Raw genomic sequence first — 20,696 nt, forward strand, 5'->3', positions numbered from 1 at the left:
GCCCTGTGTTAATGGAATGTTTTCTTTCCCTACAGATGACCTCACCTATCGGTGGCTACTGAATGAATTCCCCAGATTCATCATGTCTGACAAACGCCGTTTTGTCTCTCAGACCACTGGGAATCTGTACATTGCAAAAGTGGAAGAGAGTGACATGGGCAACTTTTCCTGCATTGTCACCAGCCCGTCCATTTCCAAAAGTGTTTTCAGCAAATACATTCCTCTCATCCCTCAGACTGTCGGTGAGAATTCTCGGCTTTTTTTTCCCCTCCTCTCTGAATCCCTTTGCTTTTTGAGGGGATGGGAGAAGATTTATTTAAAAAGGGCATTGCAAGATGTTTTGAAGCAAGGATGGAAAGCATTCTGTTTAGATCCTGTCGCATTTTGCATGTTACCATCACACTACAGGAAGTGTTTAGAAGATACTTACGCATGTCAAATGTCAACAGTCTGAATGTGAGATAGCCAGTGTAAGGAATCCAGTGTAGACTTTAAATAAAACAAAGAGTAGTGAGAATGTGAAATTTGCTGCCTCAGGTAGAGCTTGAAGCAAATAGCACAGATGCACGTGAGGGGAAACTGGCCAAGTCTTTGAGGAAAAAGGGAATAGACACCAATCATGGTAGATTTAAATAAGGACAGATTAAAGGAAACACTGGCAGGGACTACAGGGACTCTTTTGGTTGTGCCATATGTCCTGTGTCATGCAAACTTCTGGCTGGGCATTCTTTGTTCTCCTTAACTATGGACATGCACTCCTGTCTGCACAGGTTTGTCAGCTCTTGCCTTTGACGAGCTGGAGATTGACGTTGGGATCTTACTGACAGAAAATGGAAGTTCTTCATTTTCCCAGTCATCCCGCTTTTCTCCCAGCCCACCTCCATTGCTGAAGCCACTGATTTACACAGGAGATGGTCGGGGTGGGGGTGGGGGGCTGGTGGGGTGTGGTATGGGGCATCTCATCAGGTTGTGAGGCGAGTGGTAACTCTTCACATACGGATCCAGAGCGGACGGTGTGGAAGCATCATGGATTCCAAGGGCAGGGGCTTACCAGCAACCATCCAGAGAAAGTGCTCTCCCTAGTTAACGGGCAGTGAGACCGTTTGTGGCTTCCAGTTGTAGGCCCTGACCAGCCACTAAAGCTGGCCAGATGTAGAGTGCAGATTTGTGCAGGCTGACTTGAATGGGAATGGTTTGCCTGGTCGGACAGTGGTCCTGATTGAAGACGAGCCTTTCCAGCCCTGGTTAGCTGACCGATCTGCAGCTTCCAGTGGGAGTAACAACCGGAAATGGGAACCCTGCCAGTCGTTTGCATTAATCCCTGCTCTTACTCCTCGGGCGACACTGGGGCCAGTTGTGTTGTGCCAATCGATGGGACCAACCCAGACAAGAGGATGTCACCGGAATTGTGCCAGTGTCGCCTGCCAGCTACTTAGCTCGATTTGTGATGCCAGCAGAGAGTGGAAGTCAGGCTGGGAAAAACGCACCCATTGCTTTCACTTCTCCTGTGCTTCATCTTACTCAGGCAGCACCTGTGACTAACAGGTCACGAGCAGCTTTAGTAATTGTTTCTTCTCCTGTTTGATTTAAATCCCAGGCGTTGTGAAAAGATATCCTGCCGACATCAAAGTCAGGTTCACCGACACCCAAGTCCTGATGGGCCAGAACCTCACTCTCGAATGCTTTGCACTTGGAAAGTAAGTACGAGGAGTAAGATAATAAGTTTCGAGCGTCGTGGTCCTCTCTCTCGAAGAGCTATTCTTCCTGCTCTTTCAGGTCTTACACAAAGCATTGGATTTGGAAAGGAACAGAGGGAGCCCCTTGAGTCTGTTCTGCTATTCAATTTGATCATAGCTAAATTGTATCCCATCAACATTTATCTGCTGTATTCCACATCCTGAAATATCCTTACATTATCAAATAAGCTATTTCAATCTTAAAATTCTAGTTGACCCAAAAATCGCAACCTTTTGTGAAGTGAATTCTGTATTTCTCCCAGCCTTTCAGTGATCAATCAGGTGGTGTTTCCCTATTTACTGCTTCTTGCTTGGGGCTTGAATTTGATGATTCTGTGCCCTTGTTCAGATTTCCTCATTGGAAGAAGTAGCTTATTTGAATCTTCCCTGTTGAATAATGCAATAAATGTTTGATAAGCCTGGACCAGATCATCCCTCCGTGTCCTGCACTGAAGGGAGTACAAGGCACATTGAAGCATCCCCAAGAGCTAATGTAACCACCTTCCTTTATTGTTCGTCAGTGTTTTTCCCATTCTATCTACAAAACGACTCATTACTCAGTAATGGAGGTTGCTCCCTCCTCCATTGGTCAACAGGTCATTCTTTGGGTGTGAACCTCATAAGTCTCATCAGGGAAGGAATGTACTCATCCATCCGGTCTGTTCAACCAATCTCTGTTGGCCAGCCCTTCATCTGTGGAGGCTATTGCAGGTCACTGTGAAATATCCACGTCATTTGTAGCTGGGGAATCTGGGTAATGATCAGGAATAGGAGCATTGGCCGACTCTGTTCTCATGACAGGCCGTCTCGTTTTGGGCTGTTGAGACTTAAGACACAGCCCTGGCTGATGTTAACTGACCGAGTGCAAATTTATAAATTGTACCACCATTGACTTCATTAACCGGGCTTTGCATTTCCCAGCTCAATCATATCTTCCCAGCAGCAAGCATTCTGGGAGCATTCCCATTTATACCAAGGCGAATTTTAGGAATATGTTTTTGTACTCTTCTAACTCTGAAGTATAGACTGCGATAAGAGCCTTTCCCTTGGGTTGAAGTAGTCTTAACCAAATTGAGCAATACACCATATATGTGATTGTTAGACCTGATCTCTAATGGTTCGCTTTGACTCAACCCACAAGTGGCTTTGTCTTTCTTGATTTGACTTCTGTTCCATTGTCATTATGTACAGACCCGTTCTCACACTCTTCCTTCTTCCTGTCTCTCTCCATCCTCTTTACCCCCCACCCTCGCTCTCTCATACATAATTCCCTTCTCTCTCACCCTTTTCTCACTTCTTCTCCCCACCTTTCTCTCTCTCCCTTTCACTCCCTCAATTGTTGCACTCTCTCTCTCTCCTCCCACTACTTGCTCACTCTGTCTTTCTGTCTGGCTGTCTCCCCTTTCTTCTCCTCTCACTCACCCTTTACCCTGCCTCTGCATATCTCTCTCTCTTTCTCACTGTCATACTCAATTTCTCGCACCTTTTCTCTCTCTCTCTCCTCCACTCTCACACTCTGTTTCTCTGTATCTTTTCTTTCTTTCATCTCTCTCTCTCTGTCCATCCCCTTGCCCCCCTCTTTTTGTATCTCTCTCTCACTCCTTCCCTTCAGCCCAATTCCTCAGATCCGCTGGTGGAAACAGGAGGGAAGTTTGCCAAGCAGTGCTGAGCTGCTCATCTACAACTCAGTGCTAAGACTCACCAACATCCAGCCTGAGGATGAAGGGACTTACGTGTGTGAAGCAGAAAACTCCAAAGCAACAGACCGGGTTGAGGGACGGCTCACCGTACACGGTAAGAGAACCCTTCTGATAGCTGGCTAAGGACGACTGTTATTTCTGTTCTTCCAAGCCAGATCAGCCAACGGTATCCAAATCACTGGATGGACTCCAGCTGGTACCTTGTGTCTATTTCTAGATGCTTTAAGAAGCATGTTAGGGAGACGGAAAGGACACTGAACTGGTACCTGGGATGGCAGCTTTAATTTATGTGGTAAGATGAGAAAAGTCTGTTCTGTTCCAAACTGTAGGGAAATTTAATAGGTTAAAATTCAAAATTATAACCAGTTTTAAGAGACTAGGGAGAAAGTGTTCTCATTGACAAAAGGGTCGATAACTTGAGAATTTTCATGGTAGGGTGAACCCATCAGGGATGTGTTGACTAGACCCTGGATGGGAGACTTCCTGTTTTTGTGATGTCATTGCCTGTCGCTGTGGGCATGACCTGATGGCTCTCCAATGATTACCTCTCAACTATGTAGGATGTTGATCACTGAGCCCTGCATCAGCCAGCAACTCCCTGCCAATGTCTTGTTGTGCAGTGGCATTAACTCCACCCTCTGAGCCAGGAGACCCAGGTTCAAGTCCCACCTGCTCCAGTGGTGTGTTCTATCATCTCCGGGCAGGTTGTTTTAAAAACATCTTAAAAGTTATTTTCAATCATTTAAGACACGTCACAGATCAGATGGAATTTGAATCCAGATTTCCTGGCTCAGACACTACCACTGCACCGCAAGAGCCCTGGAGGCTATCCTAACTATGTCAACTAGGCAGTTAATAGAATCATTGAATCCCTCCAGTGCAGGTAGAGGCCATTCGGCCCATCAGGTCCACACTGATCCTCTGAAGAGCATCCTGCCCAGATCCACTCCCCCACCTTATCACCATAAGCCTGCATTTACCTTGGCCAATCCATCTAGCCTGCATATCCCCTGGACACTATGGGGCAACTTAGTATGGCCAATCCGCCCTACCTGCGCAGGTTTGGACTGTGGGGAGGAAACCAGAGCACCTGGAGGAAACTCACACAGACACCGAGAGAACATGCAAACTCCATGCAGACACAGTCATCCAAGGGTGGAATTGAACCCGGGTCCCTAGCACTGTGAGGCAGCGGTGCTAATCACTGAGCCACCGTGCCAGTAGGTGAGCTGTTAACCGTAGCCCTATTGCAGCTGTTCAGAATTTAGCCGTTGACAGCCCATGAGTATCTTGTATGGTCTGATATTCAAGTGCTCATAAGAGACTGGGAGCCAGTCTTTAGATACTTCCATGTGAGTTCATGATATCAGGCCAGTTGAGATCCAGAAAGGACATTCCTTTTACTTTGTTCAATTTCCACGTGGCTTTAGGAGAGATAGGAGTGCTTCCCTCGGCCCCACGGGGAACATTTACACTTCGTCAAGCCTCCTCTTTGATGACAAAGCTATGCCTCACTGTCATCTCCCTAAAGCCCATTTGTTTCTGCCACTGGCGGAGATCTCCTGCCACAGACTGCACCCTGTGCGGTGAATACTCACAGATTGACTCAATTTGATATTGTAGATGTTTTCTAATCAACCTGTTCAAAGATGTTATTACACAACTTTGGAGCAGATGGGACTTGAACCTGGGTCTCCTGGCTCAGAGGCAGGCCGTCTACCACTGCACCGCAAGAGTCCTCTAAATAGACTCTGATGGGGCTCGAACCAGCAATGGTGCTTTTAATCATTGATCAGAAACTCAACGCGCTGTCCATTGTGCCACAGACCTGCAGGAGACTGTGCTGTTGAGGACCAGGAGTTAATATTCTCCACTGGCCTGGCACCCACCCCTGACTGCTGCCCTGAGCACTCACCTGGGGCTAACAATCCACTGCAGAGGTGCTGAATTGTTAGCAATGCTGTCTTTCAGATGAAATGCTAAACTGACACCCCCGTGTTCCCTTTTAGGCAAATGTAAAACATCAATGGCCTCCTTTCCTCTCCCTGGGTGTTCTGGCCAGTATGTAATCCTCAGTTAACACACAAAAACTGATTTGTTTGGTCAACATCAGAAAACTATTTTGTGGGAGCATGTTTGGCTGCTGTATTTCCTACTGAATAACATTGAATATGTTTGAAGATCACTTTATTGGCTACAAAGCACTTGGTACGCCGTGAGGTTTGCAAGGTTGTCAATACTGACCGGAACTACAAGGCTTTATCACTGAATGTGGAGTTCACATTGAAATGTTCCCTACAATTGGCAGCTCAGTGGTTAGCACTGCTCCCTCACAGCGCCAGGGACCCGGGTACCGTTCCACCCTCGGGCGACAGTCAGTGTGCAGTTTGCACATTCTCCCTGTGTCTGTGTGTGTTTCCTCCGGGTGCTCCGGTTTCCTACCACAGTCCAAAGGTGTGCCGGTTAGGTGGATTGGCCATGTTAAATTGCCCGCAGTGTCTAGGGATGTGTGGATTAGGAGGATGGGTCTGGGTGGGATGTTCTGAGGGCTGGTGTGGACTTGTTGGGCCAAAGGGCCTGTTTCCACACTTTAGGTATTCTATCATCTGTGAATTCTAGCTTTGTCACTCACTCAGAACAAGAGGCAGAGTGGCTTCAAGAATTCATGTCTTTACTGAGATGAAATAAAGTCTTAAAAGTCGATATTTTTAGAGGTTCTTCATCTCAATAGAAGCAGTCGAACCTTTGCATCTCTGAGAGGCAATTAATTGATTGTCAAAAAGCTGAGGATTTGAGAGACAATTAAGCTGGAGAAGCAGAGAGGCCAGATCTTTCAACAACCTTTTCTACCAGTTACCTCTTGCTGTTTCAGTTCATTAGTGAATTCTGTGCCCTTCATACAAATTGAACAAAGAACATTAAGGTTAGAAGAGCCAGTAAGTTGCTTGTGATTTGCTGTCAGTCTGTAATTTTCTTTCCTCCATGGTGATTCAAATTTTAAAAAAATTATCTGGTTTTCCTCCCACATTTGGGCAGCCAGAAAGTTGAAGGATTTTGTAATTTTGTCCCTTTGACCTTATTGGGTTCTCATTCTCAGTGTAATTGGGATCTTCCAGCTGACCAATGAGGATGGCTTTACTTTGAACAGAAGGCAAGAAAAATTCACTCTTCGAAGTTTCTCATATCCGCAGAAAGTTTTGCCACACAGGTCTTTTATCTAATTTATGTTAAACTCGGTTATTCCAGATGAGGTGTGCAAAGGTGTGAGCTGTATGATTCTGGAGAAAGAAGGGACTGAGTGGCATTGTTTTGGACTGTGGATGACCAAAAGTCCTCTTCAGCTCTTCTGCACCTTTTGTGAAATTGCCAAGACAATTGTTTAACTGAGCTCCTTGCTTCGAATAACCTCTGCCGTGCCCAACTGAGCTCACCTGTTGTATATGAATGATTCTCCTGTTGTTGATGGTGGTGATGAGGTGCAGTTAGTTCTATCATCTGTCCACAAGCTGGCAGTGTGATGGGAGTGGCTCTGAAGGCTACAGGTGAACACTGTGGTAGATCAGACCTTTCTCTTGAGGACGTCCGTGCGCTGCTCACAGGCTGGACACACAGTACAGGAATTTGTTTCTCTTGCTTGACTTGACATCCTAGTGTCAATTACCAAAAATCTCAAGAGATGGAACCATTGATGGCATTTGTGATGCATTCCTCTCTATCTCTAGACTCTGTGTAATGTTGAGTTTGTTCTTCGAAACAAGAGGCGGAACTTTCCCTTGGGCAGTGCTGTCAGCATGTGAAAGGTTCAGCTGTTAGGAGCCCTTCAGCTCATCTGACCTCATTCTTTCACTCGGTCTGACTTCCCTTCCTCGCAATACATGACAGCCCCTCGGTCTCTGTCTGCTGGCCTAATTTCATTCTTTCCAACCTTTAACCTGTGTCCTTCATCCTGCAGCTCTGTTACAATTTAAACCGTCATTGCACCTCCACTTCAATCGAAATTAAATATCCCTCTGAAACATCTGATTTCCACAGTTGTCTCATTATTGTCCAACTGGCTGTGTCATTGATTGGTTCAGTCACATTTCCGTTCATTCCTTTCTGGTGTAAAGCATAAGGCCTTTTTCAGTGAGCCTTGGTCAGTTGTTGGGCCAGTGTGCAGGCTCTTTAGCCTACACTGTAAGCTGAATCACCCTGACTGTACAAACATGCCCCATTTCCTCAGAACTACTGTCCTTAATTTGAAAAGCCAGAAACTTCACTCACAAGTTACATTGATATTGTGCTAAATATTAAGTGGTGAACTTCATTAGATCTTCATACTCCATGACACACCATTTCCATTCGCATCGCACCAAGAGCTCTCTGATCCAATGTGAAGTTAACTTCTGGTTCTTCTTCAAACACTCGCACGCTTCTTGAAACATGATGAGTTCTGTAAGTTGTCTCAAGGAGCTTTAATTGAGTCAGTGTGGCCTTCTGCCTAATAGCAGATCAATTGCCTCACAGCTGCAGAGCAGTGAAGGGATTAGAGTGTGAAATTCTAACAAGCATCAAGTGAGGCAGAGGCAGTGATCAAATGTATTCTCACATTTAATCCTTGGCAAGCGACAGAACATTTCTGGACTGTAATAGGACCCTTCGCTTAAAGAGCATTGTGAATTCAAATGTGTGTTTGTGATTAAGTGTACTTTTGAAATTTTACAGTCTTGCAGAAAACTGTATTTTGTGTCTGTCCACGTCTCTAAAACATGCCAGCACTGGGGGCTATGTTTCAAGACTCTGTGTTCTAATATCTCCCTATTCAAAACTACAGCATTTTGCATGTGTCTTATGCTGGAGGCTGAGGCATTGTTCATAGCCTCTTACAGCATTGGAAAGAGGCCATTCAGCCAATTGGGCCTATTCTAACTTTTTGAAAGTGCTGTTCAATTCACTCCACTCCCTTGCATTTTCTCAAGGTTTGACAATATCATTTTGTCCCTTTTCAAGTATTTATCCCATTCCCTTCCATTTACCTTCAAGCCAGTGACTTTTAGAGCATTATTGCATTTTGTTCTTAAAAAATTCTCATTTTCCCCAATTTGCCAGTTATGATACTTCGCTGGCCCTTGCATGCCAACCCTTCCAGCAGTGAAAACCATTTCCTCATTTATTTCTTTATTTATCTATTATGTAACATTGCTTCAAAGACAAGCATGAACCAGAGCTTTTTATCTTGGACTGAAGAGGACCGGGGTGCAAGAAGGATAAAAAATAACTTGGAAAGGAAGCAACAGTTTTTGGCTGGACTGTGTCATAGAGATGCCGCAGGTGCTATTAACGGTTTCATTTCTGTTCTGACCACAAAGGGTCCTCTTCTCAAGCTGTATAGATTATAGTTTCCTTTCTAGATGTTTTCTCACCAACCTGTTCACAAATGTGGGTCTTGAACCTGGTCCTCCTGGCTCAGAGGTAGATACACTACCACTGTTGCCACAAGAGCCCCTAGTTTCCTTTCTAAAGTTGACCTTCTTGCATTTCAGTCCTACATGTGTATCTTTGACTTTTTGTCTCTTCTTAGGAGCGATCACCTTCTGTACAAGCGAGTATTTAATCAGAAAGTGGTTGGAACATTGCTGGGAATTTTCTCAGGAGATCTCTTGATTAGCCACTGGGATTTTGAGGGAAATCCCATTCCCATAGTTTATCCTGGCTGTCCACTGTTTCCTCCGTTTGGACACTGATGATTAATGCCCCTCTCATCAGCATCCATTGCTTCTACCGACGGAAAATCTCTCCAGCCTCATCTTGAATTTTAACCTCTGTCTTCCACGCATCCTCCAGTCACTGTGTTGAGTCTGTATCTGTCTGACAATCTCCCCTCTTGTGGTCTTAGGCCTGTGCTGCCAGTTCACAGAATTTCTCTCTGTGGCCAACGTTGTTCCTCTTAGGCTGAGTTAATGGAAAGTAAAGGTGAAGTTTGATTGATACGTCTTGAAGATCAGAGACATTGGGTAGAAATGAGGATGGTTGTTTTGCTCAACATCCTGCAGTTGCCCTTAGTTATGGCCTAGACTCGACCAAAATATTTTAAGAAGGTAACCTAGACCCAAACTTTTTCTTATTTTAAATGCTGTGTTCCAGATGTCACTCGACTGGTCAAACTACTTGATGATGAACAAAACACAATTTATCCTGACACTGCAGTTAAAATACAACAAGGGAAAGAAGAATTTAGAATGGTTTGACTCTGTTGGAAAGCTTAACAGAATAATAGATATAGTAACTATAACTAATTAACTGTTCCAATATGGTAACATCCCATAAGCACACACCTTGGCAAAAAGGCAAATTCAGAAAACAGATTGTCTCACATGCAATCCCCACAGTAGGAAGAGAAACTCTGGCTTCTACATGTAACCGAGACAGGGAGGAAAAGTAGCTTCTACTTCTTAAAGAATCCAGCAGCTTCTACTGAATCAAAAAGCTAAAATAAAACTAAAAATGCTCGTCTGTGAGAGCTGATCACACCCAGCCAGGCTGCTTCTATTGTTCCAACCTTTTAAAAATAAAAGCCCGCAAGGCTTCACAAGCTGTTTACCCTAGTGGTACCGATAGACTGCTCAATACCTCTGCCTTAAACCTCTCTTCAAAGAAAAGGACAAAATAGCCTGTTAAAGCCACAACATCGTCACGCCCTCACAAAAGCCAAATAAAGCAGATACTCAATTTCTGGAATATAAACAGCAAGTGCTACAGGTCAGACATCGTCCTTGGTCAGAGAAATGCAGCACCACAGGTTGATCGCCTTGGGAGATTTAACAGTGTATGCATTAGTGAAAACTCAGGCGACAGGGCGAGGGACTGAAGTAGGGTCTCCGTGAATGAATGGAGAGTGCCGAGATGAGATGATAAAAACGAGAATGGCAGGAAGCAAAAGGAGCTGGATGTGGGTCAAGAAGCGAAAACAAAACACTGAAACCACTTAAATTATAAATGGCTGAGGCGGAAAATAAATTTGTAAATTGATGCGTCGTGCATGGTTTCACTTTTCTTTCGCCCTTCAGTTTGAAATATTTTTGTGAAAATGAGCTTATACAATGCCACTGGCAGCTCGTCTAACTTGTTGCTCCTTTTCCAGCTCATCCATTCTGGATTCGGTCGATCAATGACACCATGCAAGACATCGGGAGTGACTTCACCTGGCAGTGTGAAGCAGGAGGCAAGCCTCAACCCACTTACAAATGGCTTCATAATGGAGAGGTCGTCTATGGGGTATGAAGTTGTGTTTGCATTCTCTCTGGGGGTTTTCAAAGTTTGTTGCTGTTGTGTGCCCACTTGTGCGCGCGGTCGAAAGAGGAGAAATGCACAGCCCTTGCCCTGTTTGCGATTGAACAGAAATGGCACGTTTTTGGTTCTTGACCTCTGCTTCCATTGTGGGGAAGTCCTTTCCTCCTTACTTAGCCTGTGAAAATACGCCCACTGCATAGTCAACGATTTACGCAAGTGTCGACGTTTACCTCTTCCTTCCTCCAGGTCCTGCTGCGGAAGCAACAAGCTCCTCGGTGTGTTGCTGGGAGTAATCACAAGTTCTGCCAACTTTTAAATCAAATGTTACTGAGTTCCCTTTTTCAGATCTGCCCATTTCAACTGTGTGCAGGCCCGGTTCCGAGTGGCTCGAGGGGAGCTGCGTATTTCCCGACTGACTCTGCAAGATTCCGGAATGTACCAGTGTGTCACAGAGAACAAATACGGATCCCTGTATTCCAACGCGGAGTTGAAAGTTCTCGGTTGGTATTATTCTGAACGCAGCGCTGCCCTCTGAGTTCGGTACGAATTGTTATTCTTGCAGGGTCATGCCAAACCCCGCTGATTCGATGGCCCGGCCTCAAATGGAGAAATACCGTTCAGTTCTCAGCACCGTAGCTTAGGAAGGAGACCAGGGCTTTGGAGAAGGTGCAGAGATGCTAAAGCAGAACAGTAGTCAGATGGGATAGAAAACTTCAGTTGTGCGAAATTTTTTCGGAAGTTGAAACTTCAGGAGAGATTTAACCATGGCATTCAAAAATGATGACATGTTTACATGGAGTAAATAGAGAGAAACTGTCTCCACTGGCAGGGGGTTGGTAACCAGAAGAACAGATTTAATATAACTATGAGAAGAATGGGGAATAATGAATGGGCCTGTTCTGAGCTGTTAGTTTCCATGTAAAGCTACCAAGGGACATGGAGCTAAGGTGAGTAAAATGGAGTTGCAAATGGGGAATGATGTCATTTTTAGGGAATGACCAGATCTGGAAAAACTGAATGAATGTACTGTTGCTAATGTTTGATTGACGAAGCAGGGGAGTATTCCCCAGTTAATGTTGCCCACCCAAGCACCCTTTAGAAGCAAACCCAAATGGGTTTGGAGGAAGGGAAAAGAGAGAGTTTGCACAGCGAGTGCTTCCGTTCAGTTCCTGGTTTTCTGACCCTGTTGTTGTGGTTTCCTTCAGTTTTGGCCCCAGACTTCAGGCTGAACCCAGTGAAGAGGAAACTGCTGGGGGCCAGGGGAGGTAAAGTGCTGATGGATTGCAAGCCCAGAGCTGCTCCCAAGCCGACCTTCACATGGAGTAAAGGCACCGAGCTCATCAAGAATAATTCCAGGTCAGTGAAATGAATCCACACACAAGTGCGATGAATGATATGCCATGTGACATCTCGGCACGCCATGGCAGACACACTGACTCCGATGCAGGTTAAAATTCTCCCAATCTAAATTAGAAACTCTATACTCTCCAGGAAGGCTTTATTTTATACTGTGCTTTAAAAGAAACACCATGGCCACAGAAATACTGACAGGTTAATCATTGAACCCCTTCCAACACACAGAACATGCCACTAGTTCAAATTCAATAGTTTAAACTCATAAATAAATGTTCTTAATATATATATTTAAATGACGCACATTATGTTATGGTGGGTTAGCGGGTAGGAGGTGACTGAGTGAATGAGATGGTGGGTGAGGTGGGTAGTTGGTTGATCGGGGATGTAGCCAGATGGTCAGGGGTTAGTATTTGGGAAAGTCAATACTAAGCTGGGTTACCGAACTGTTAGGCCACACGATATGTCTGAGTAAGTATTCAGGCAAGACCCAAGCCTTCAGCCTAAGCTGGGTCCAGGCAGAGGGGATCGGCCCATCAGAAGTTTAAACTTTCTGAGCAGTTCCCACACATGTCTTGAGTCAGGAAGGTCATGGGGTTCTGACGCTTTGGAGACTGGAAGATTTGGGTCAGTAATTTTAACCTGCAATTTAGCGGAGCTCAATAGTTTGCAAAGTCCTCAATTCGAGCAGTCGTGCATTTTGTTTTCGGTTCATTCATTGATGTGTCTACCAGGGCCAGGAATTATTACCCGTTGCTAATTGCCCCAGAAAAAGTGGTGGTGAGCTGCCTTCTTGAACCACTGCAGTCCATTGTCATTTTCCCACAGGAGTTCCAGGATTTTGACCCAGCGACAGTGAAGGAACGATGATAGATATTTCCCAGTCAGGATGGTGAGTGGCTCGGAGGGGAACCTGGAGGGAGTGATGTTCCCACAGATCTGTTGCCCTTGTCCTTCTAGATGGTAGAGCTCATGCGTTTGGAAGGTCCTGCCGAAGGAGCGATAGTGACTTACTGCAGTGCATCCTGGGATAGTTGTGAGGGTAGTGGGCAAGGTACCTATCAGATGTTTGCTTCGCATTGCGTCAAGTTTTTTTTCAGTCCATTTGGGGCCGCACTTCAGCCAGTGGTTGTTTTGAATGAGAACTGACAAGTGCTGAAATCATGAAGCATATGAAAAGATAGGAAGCTCAAAGTTTGACATGGGCAGTGGAGCAAAAAGGATAGAGTCAAAAGTGCCACTTATTGTATTCCCAGCTGATATCCGATTCCATTTTCTTCAGAAGTGTTGAGCGGCAAATGGAATTTTTCATAAAGCATCCAATTCACTGCTCCCATCCAAACCTCTATGCCAAAAGTAACCAATTCAAGGATCAGGGCAGGAATTCTGTTCACCTTCAATGATAGAAGATCTCAGCCTGTTGAAGACGAGGATCCATTCCAACACTAAGCAAAGTGGGTAGGTGCAAATGGAATGAGAGGTGAAGGAAGTTGAATTCCATCAAGCTGTGCTTCGATTTTTTTTTCTTTCGGAAGCTGGACACAGGTAGATTGATGTTGGGTAATGTCTGTAGCACATTTCAGTCAGGCCAAAGAACCAAATGGAGAAGATGGCAGGGGAGTGAGCTCTCTGAAAGGAACCTGTTGGAATGCGAATTAGCGAAAGTGATAGAACACCATCAAGCAGTCAAAAACGCCAGATAAATTCATCAGGCTTGGCAGCATTTGTGGGGAGAGAAACAGCAAATGTTTCAGGTGGATGACCTGTCATTATATTCAAAGCTGTGGAAGAAAATGGATGGTTCCAACTGGAGAGGGCTGAGTTAGGGTGGAAGCTGGAAGTGATGGAGAGACCACATTGCAAGACAAAACGAGATGAGAAGGCAAGTTTGTAAATAAAAGAAGGGCCTAGAAGGGGTTACAGAAGTAAAGCAGAGAGGGAGGGATCTGAACAAAAACAAGAAGGTTCCATAGCCCAGGAATATTGGAGGGGAAGAGGGCTTCTGGAGTGTGAAACCCCAGTAGACTATGTACTGAGTTCACAAGTGCAGCTTTTAAATGTTGCTCTGTTTATCGTCCTCCATTTTCTGTCTTGACGGCTTTGTCAGTTGATGGGAGTACAACATTTGCTATCACTTACATGGCACCAGGCCTTACAGTAGCTTGCTGGCAGCTGCTGGGAAAGGTGCTAATTTTTCACACTGTGCAGTTATGTACAAGTTGTAATCATAGCCCTAACCCAGCTTACTGTTTGGAAATTCCTGCACTCTTTCATTCATTTACTAGGAAATAATGTTTATTTTCATACAAATAATGTGTGCAATTCTGTCGGAAAACAAATATTGATTGAACTTTGGCCAGCCCCAATGAATCATGGCAATTATTTCTTGCTACAGTACTGACTTATCCTCAACTTAATGTGACATCTTACAGTCACCCTGGATCCCCCACGTCACTGTGGCTCTAACATTAATATTCCTGTCAGTGAAGGGCTTGTGATTGTTGCCGATTCAGCTACATCAACTTTCAATGATTATCAAATTATGAAGCCATTCAGCAAAGAAAATCAGGACATCTTTAGTTCGTACTTCACAACTGCCTCCTCTTCTGTCTGGACTCCTAATCCCTCCACATCCCTGGCCCCATCACCACAATGTTAGAGCTTTCTGTTCCTTCCTTGAACAGAAGCTCAAATAGTCTCCAACCACCGCCATTGTCATCTGCGCAAGTGAACTTATTGTCTCATCGAACAATTTCTCATTTGCCTCACTTCTGGACAATAGAAAGATAACATGGGCACTTGCAGAAGCCTTATTTATGCCTGTCTTCTTGTTGAATGTTCATTGTTCTCCTTGTAGCCAAGCCCCTTCGCCAACCTCTTTCTCCACTACATCGATGATTATATTGGTGCCACTTTAGTTGATGATAGAACCAACAAGAGGGGAAAACCTATTTGATCTTGTCTTCACCCGTCTATCTGTTCCAGGAGCACTTGCCCATGGACAATATCGGTAGGTGACACTGTCCATCAGGATTGTCATGATAAGTGAGTGAGATTCAGAACAGATCTAGCACCTCAAAACAGGGCATTCAGGAAGTGCTGTGGGCCACCATCAGCAGAAGATTAGAATTCAACCACAATTTGTACCTTTAGGACTTAGTGTATCCCTTTCACTGTACCTGGCATCGAGCTGGAAGATTAACCAGGTTTGATAAAGAGTGCAGAAGTGTGCGCCAGTAGCCAGCACCACGCACAACTAAAGCTGAGGTGCCAACTGGTGAAGGCACGACACTGGAATACTTGCGTGCCAAGCAGTGAAAGCAGCAAGTGATAGACTGAGCGAGGTGATCCCACAAACAGTGGATCAGATCGCAACTCTGTCGTCTGGCCCCATTCTGTCACCCATGGTGGTGGACAGTTCAACAACTGACTCGAGAGGAGGCTTAACAAATATCCCCATTATTCCCCAGAGTATTCGTGCATTTGCCGCAATCTTCAGCCAGATCCGAGTTTTCCTCTTCTTGAGGTCCCAGCATCACAGATGACAGTCTTCCACCAATTTGATTCACTCAAGAGTATCAAGGGAGAGCTGAATACTGCAAAGGCTAGAGGTGCTAACAACATTCTGCCAATAACACTGAATACTTGGTGTTCCATTCCAACCCCAACACTGTCATCTCCCCGACAATGTGAACAATTGCTCGATTTGGGTTTTTCCATGGTTACCCAGTCCTTGACCTCATTGCAGCCTTGGTTCAAATATAAACAAGAATTAGCCAACCAGGTGATACGACAGTGACTGACCTTGACATCAAGACAGCATTTATTCGAGGCATGGCACGGTGCCTCAGTGGTTAGCACTGCTGCCTTGCAGTACCGGGGACGCAGGTTCGATTCCAGCCTTGGATAACTGTCTCTGTGGAGTTGACCCGTTCTCCTCGTGTCTGCATGGGTTTCCTCCAGGTGCTCCAGTTTCCTCCGACTGGCCAAAGATGTGCAGGTTAGGCCCTGCTAAATTACCTGTAGTGTGCAGGCTAGGTGGGAAATGCAAGGTTACAGGGATAGGGCAGGGGAATGGGTCTGGTTGGGAAGCTGTTTAAAGGGGTAGTGTGGACTCAATGGGCTGAATGGCCTGCTTCCACACTGTAGGGGTTCTATGCAACGTTGAAGAAACAAACACTGGAGTTTGACTCTATCCAGCAAACAAACCCATGGCATCTCTAATACATAGAAGATTATATTACATACATTTGAGGCACTGGGAGGGTCCGATGACTGCATTTAACTTCAGAATGACCTTCGACAGTGGTCTTTCCCCACTGTGCCATGGTGCCAGCTGCCCCAAGCTTTAGGGTGTCCCTTAGCGAGTAGTCCTGGACCTTGGAATGTCTGCCACACTCAGTTGAGGACAACTCCTTGCTCTGGAAGACCAACAAGTTTTGGGCAGACCAAAGAGCGTCTTTCACTGAGATGATGGTCCTCCAGGCACAGGTGATGTTTGTCTTTGGTGTGCGTAGACCGTAGAGCACAGAGTCCCGCGCCATGGAGCTGCTTGGAATGCACCTCGATAGAAACCACTCTATCTCTCTCCAGAGTTGCTTTGCAAAGACAGATTCCAGAAAGAGATGTAGAAGTGTGTAAACCTTAAACATCGACTTTCCTGCTCTTCTGTTGCTGCCTGACCTGCTGTGTTCCTCCAGCATCGCACTGTGTTATCTCAGATTCCAGAAGGAGTTGTGTATTAGTTTCTACCCCCACGCAGCCACTTCAAGGGCACCATGTGGGGGCACAGACCGACCGGGCGTACATGAAGTATCTCGCAGGTAATGCCCTTCTCACCACCGGCCAGGCGATGTCTTGGTGCTTTTTGGAAAGTTCTGGCGATGAGGCATTCTGCTAAATGACTTTGACAATCTGCTTCACAAACAGCCCAACAGGGTCCACCCTCTCTTTTCCCCCTCAGGATCTCGAGGACGCTATGTGTTGACCACTTCCTGATGGACTCGTGATCAAAGTTGTTTCTCTTTGCAAATCTCTCCACAAAGGACAGGTGACACAGGACAGTCCAACGATTTGGAGCGTTCCGTGGCACCGAGGCCAGTCCTATTCTTTGTAACACCAGGGACAGGTAGAACCTCAGCCCCTCCGAACCATATTCGCAACACCTTCAGGTAATCTGTCGTGACGGTGAAGGGGATAGAGGATCAGCTGGCCCAGTTCCCAAAGAGCATGGCCCTGCTCTTGTCTCGATTTACCTTGGCTCCTGAGGCCAGTTCAAACTGGTCAAAGATCCTCATGGGTCTGCTCACTGACAGCGGATCTGAGCAGAAAACGGTGACGTCAACCGTGTACAGAGAGGCTTTGACCTGCAAGCCAATGGACTGTGAGCGAAAGGGTATAATTGCCTGCCAACAACAGTTGATTGGCTCCAGGTGACCATGACTTGTGTGGGAGCAGTGTAGCAGAGATCCACAAGACCTCCAAAGAGAGAGCATTGAAAACTCTTTCCATCTATTTTCTGCAGCGACAGTTAACTGTCTTCCACTTGTGCTTTCTCTGCAAATTCCCATTGTGGAAGGAATAAAGTGCTTTGAAGGACAGCAAAATGCCAACTTTTCAACCAATGATTGAAACAGAGCAATTGGTATGGACATGATTTTGTGTCAAAGGCAAAGAACTCAAAGGAGTTGAATGAAAGATTTGTTGTCACGTATCTCTCGAGAGATACAGCGAAAAGTGTTCTGTCGCCACAATCCAGTGCCATTTTGAGGTACAAAAGAATAAAAAGAAAGCACTTAGAGTTTATCTTCATTTGCCTGGGTCCCAAACACAGCTCCGAGACTTACACAAGGTCTCTGCAAGGTCTCCGCTCCGGGCCTACAGCAGTCCCCACGCCACCATCGCTGTGACTGACGCCACGGCACCAATTCCAGGCACCCTTGCATCGGGCCTACGAAGCCAGGAGTTCCCGCTCCAGCGATTGCTGACATCATTTTGGCCTCCTTGCGCTATCAGTAAGATGAGGAAAAGGAGAAAAAAAAAATAGATGAAAAGGAGAGAGAGAAAAAGAATGCAGTCGGCCTGGAGCAGACCGGCCTTCTGTGCAGGTGCCACCACCTTGAATAGCAGGGCCCACTCTCCCCTCTGCACCGGGAGGGCCCACCCTCTCCTCCAACCGTCCGGCTCACGCTCTCCTGCCACTGCCACACTTGCTCAGGAGACCAGGACCGTTCTTGCCCCCACTGAAAAAGGCCTTCAAAGAAAAACAAAAAGAAATAGAAACGGGGAGAAAAAGAGCAAAAGATAAAAGAGAAAAGAAAAACGAAACGAAGGAAGCAGACGGAGGCAGAAGAGCCCTGGACCAGGAGCTTGAACTTACTGCTGCTATTCTGCTGCCATCTTTACACCAGGAATTGCAAGGAAGAGAAGGAAAGCAATTTATCGAATTCTGTCGTTAAGGCTGATGCTATTGAACTGTAATTCCCTGATTTTTCTTTTCTTCATCCTTAATATCCGTGTTTTTTCTGACTTTGTGTGTCCATCATATGTGAAAGGGGGTATTTTTATAGAATTATAAATTAGCAAATCGTATTTCTTAATTGTCATTGGTTAATGGCAAGTTGCTCATAGTAAGCAATTACTTTCTTGTTAAATACGAAAACCTGGCACGCGTTTCCTTTTTATGTACATTTGTCAGTCAGGTAGATTGGGAACTTTGACTCAAGTCTTTTCACATTTGTGACGACTCTGGGTATGTTGGGGCTTGATTTCCCGTGCACTCACCCAGTGAGTCATGACGCTCGTGGCTTATTGCTGCAAGAATTAATGCAGATTGCTGGAGTTGTCCTGCGTACATCGACCATTCTGGCTCATTCTCGGGGTTTGTGTGAAAAAGCATTCGGGATCCCTCTGTGTCTATCTCCACATCTCAAGGCACTTGAAGACCATGCTGTTCTAGCAATTTTCTTGCTCAAGTACATTTTGGAAAAAAGGATATTCTTGTTTCTGTCAGCGTCAGGGACCAAGGCCTCCAGTACAATGTGAATCTTGGAATTTGCTCTCCCCTCTGTTGCACCATTAATCCGTGTTATTCTTGCAGGAAGACTCCCTTGTCCCAACCACTTCCAACATCTGTATTCACCAGAGTGCTCCTTCCCTTTGAGGGGTGCAGGCTTACTTCAACTTATTGTGGCCTGTACAATCTTCCAGCCTCTGCTGAGACGCGTTGCCGCTCAACAGTGTGTTAAAACAGTCTATTGTGTAATATTTCCCTTTAAGTTAGCATAGAGCGCAAGGGTTTCGTGCTGCTGACACAACAAAGAGCATCTGGGCTAATTGTGTGTGAGGGATAGTATAAAAATGGCACTTGCCTTAAAGGTAAAATGAAATGGAATTTTTGATTTGTTCTTCAAGGAGGATGCTTCATAATTTTATCACCCAGTTCATGTAGTTGAGGGAAGCTTGTTTAGTTCATGTCAGTCTGCTTTATAAGAAGGGAAAAAGAGGGAAACCAGCGAATTACAGACATGTTAACCTAAAATCTGTGGCGGGGAAATTGTTAATGTCTATAATCAAGGATGGCATTACGAAACATCTTGAAAATTTTCAGTCAAACAGAGAGAGTCAGCGTGAATTCATGACAGGTCAGTCATGCCTGATAAACCCCATTGTGGTTTTTGAAGAGGCGACTAAGATTGTGACAGGGGAATGGCTAAGGATGTTGTTTATATGGACTTCCCGAAGTCATTTGATAAAGCCCCACACAAGAACCTGTTCACTGAGCTAGAAACCCATGGAATTGAGGGCAAATTACAGACATGGCTGGGGAATCGGTTGAGTAGCAGACAACAGAAAGTAGGGATAATAGGCAGCTACTCAAATTGACAGAATGTGACCAGAGGTGTCCCACGTGGATCTGTGTTAGGGGGTCTTCAGTTATTCCCGTAATTTATTTACAGCCTGGATAATGGCACAGAAAGTCAGATATCCAAACTTGCTGATGACGCAAAGTTGGACAGCATTGTAGACAGTGTAGGAGATGGCATAAAATTACAAAGGGATGTTGATTGATGGAATGAATGTGCAAAACTGTGGGAGGTGGCATTCAGTGTAAGTGAGGTTGGAGTCATCCCTTTTGGAAACGGTAGATCGGGATGCTTCCTAGATGATATGAACTTAAATACAGTGGATGTCCGAAGAGACTTGGAGGTTCAGCGTGTAGATCTTGAAAATGTCACAAAGAAAATAATCAGGAAAGCTAATGGAATGCTGGTCTTTATATCTAGAGGAGTGAAGTACAAGGATGCATGAGTTATACTGCAGTTATACAAAACCCCACTTAAAGTACTGTGAACAGATCAGGGCACCACACCTTACAAAGGATGTATTGGCCTTGGATGGAGTACAGTGTCAGTTTACAAGAATGAGACTTGGACTTCAGGAGTTAAACTACAAGGAGAGCTTGTACAAGTTGGGATTGTTTTCTCTAAAACTTAGAAGGTTGGTGGTTGACCTGATCAAAATCTTCAAGATATTAAGAGGAAAAGACAGGGTAGATAAAGATTAGCTATTTCTGCTGGTTGTGGATTCGAGAACTCGGGGGTTCTGAAAATGAGGGTGAGTTCGTTCAGGAAAGATG

The 20,696-nt window shown here is 45.3% G+C and overlaps 1 protein-coding gene across 1 annotated transcript in view; it reads left to right on the plus strand.

Moving 5' to 3' along the window:
• cntn1b (contactin 1b) overlaps positions 1 to 20,696 on the plus strand; it is a 685,547-nt gene that overhangs the window by 311,701 nt on the left and 353,150 nt on the right. Inside the window, exons 7-12 of the mRNA XM_048607547.1 lie at positions 36 to 242; positions 1,598 to 1,697; positions 3,349 to 3,530; positions 10,557 to 10,690; positions 11,076 to 11,205; positions 11,911 to 12,061. Of these exons, the coding sequence (XP_048463504.1) occupies positions 36 to 242; positions 1,598 to 1,697; positions 3,349 to 3,530; positions 10,557 to 10,690; positions 11,076 to 11,205; positions 11,911 to 12,061 (904 nt within the window). The remainder of the gene's footprint in view (positions 1 to 35; positions 243 to 1,597; positions 1,698 to 3,348; positions 3,531 to 10,556; positions 10,691 to 11,075; positions 11,206 to 11,910; positions 12,062 to 20,696) is intronic.

The sequence above is a fragment of the Rhincodon typus genome, chromosome 18 (assembly GCF_021869965.1).
Source record: "Rhincodon typus isolate 14 chromosome 18, sRhiTyp1.1, whole genome shotgun sequence".
Taxonomy (NCBI): Eukaryota; Metazoa; Chordata; class Chondrichthyes; order Orectolobiformes; family Rhincodontidae; genus Rhincodon; species Rhincodon typus.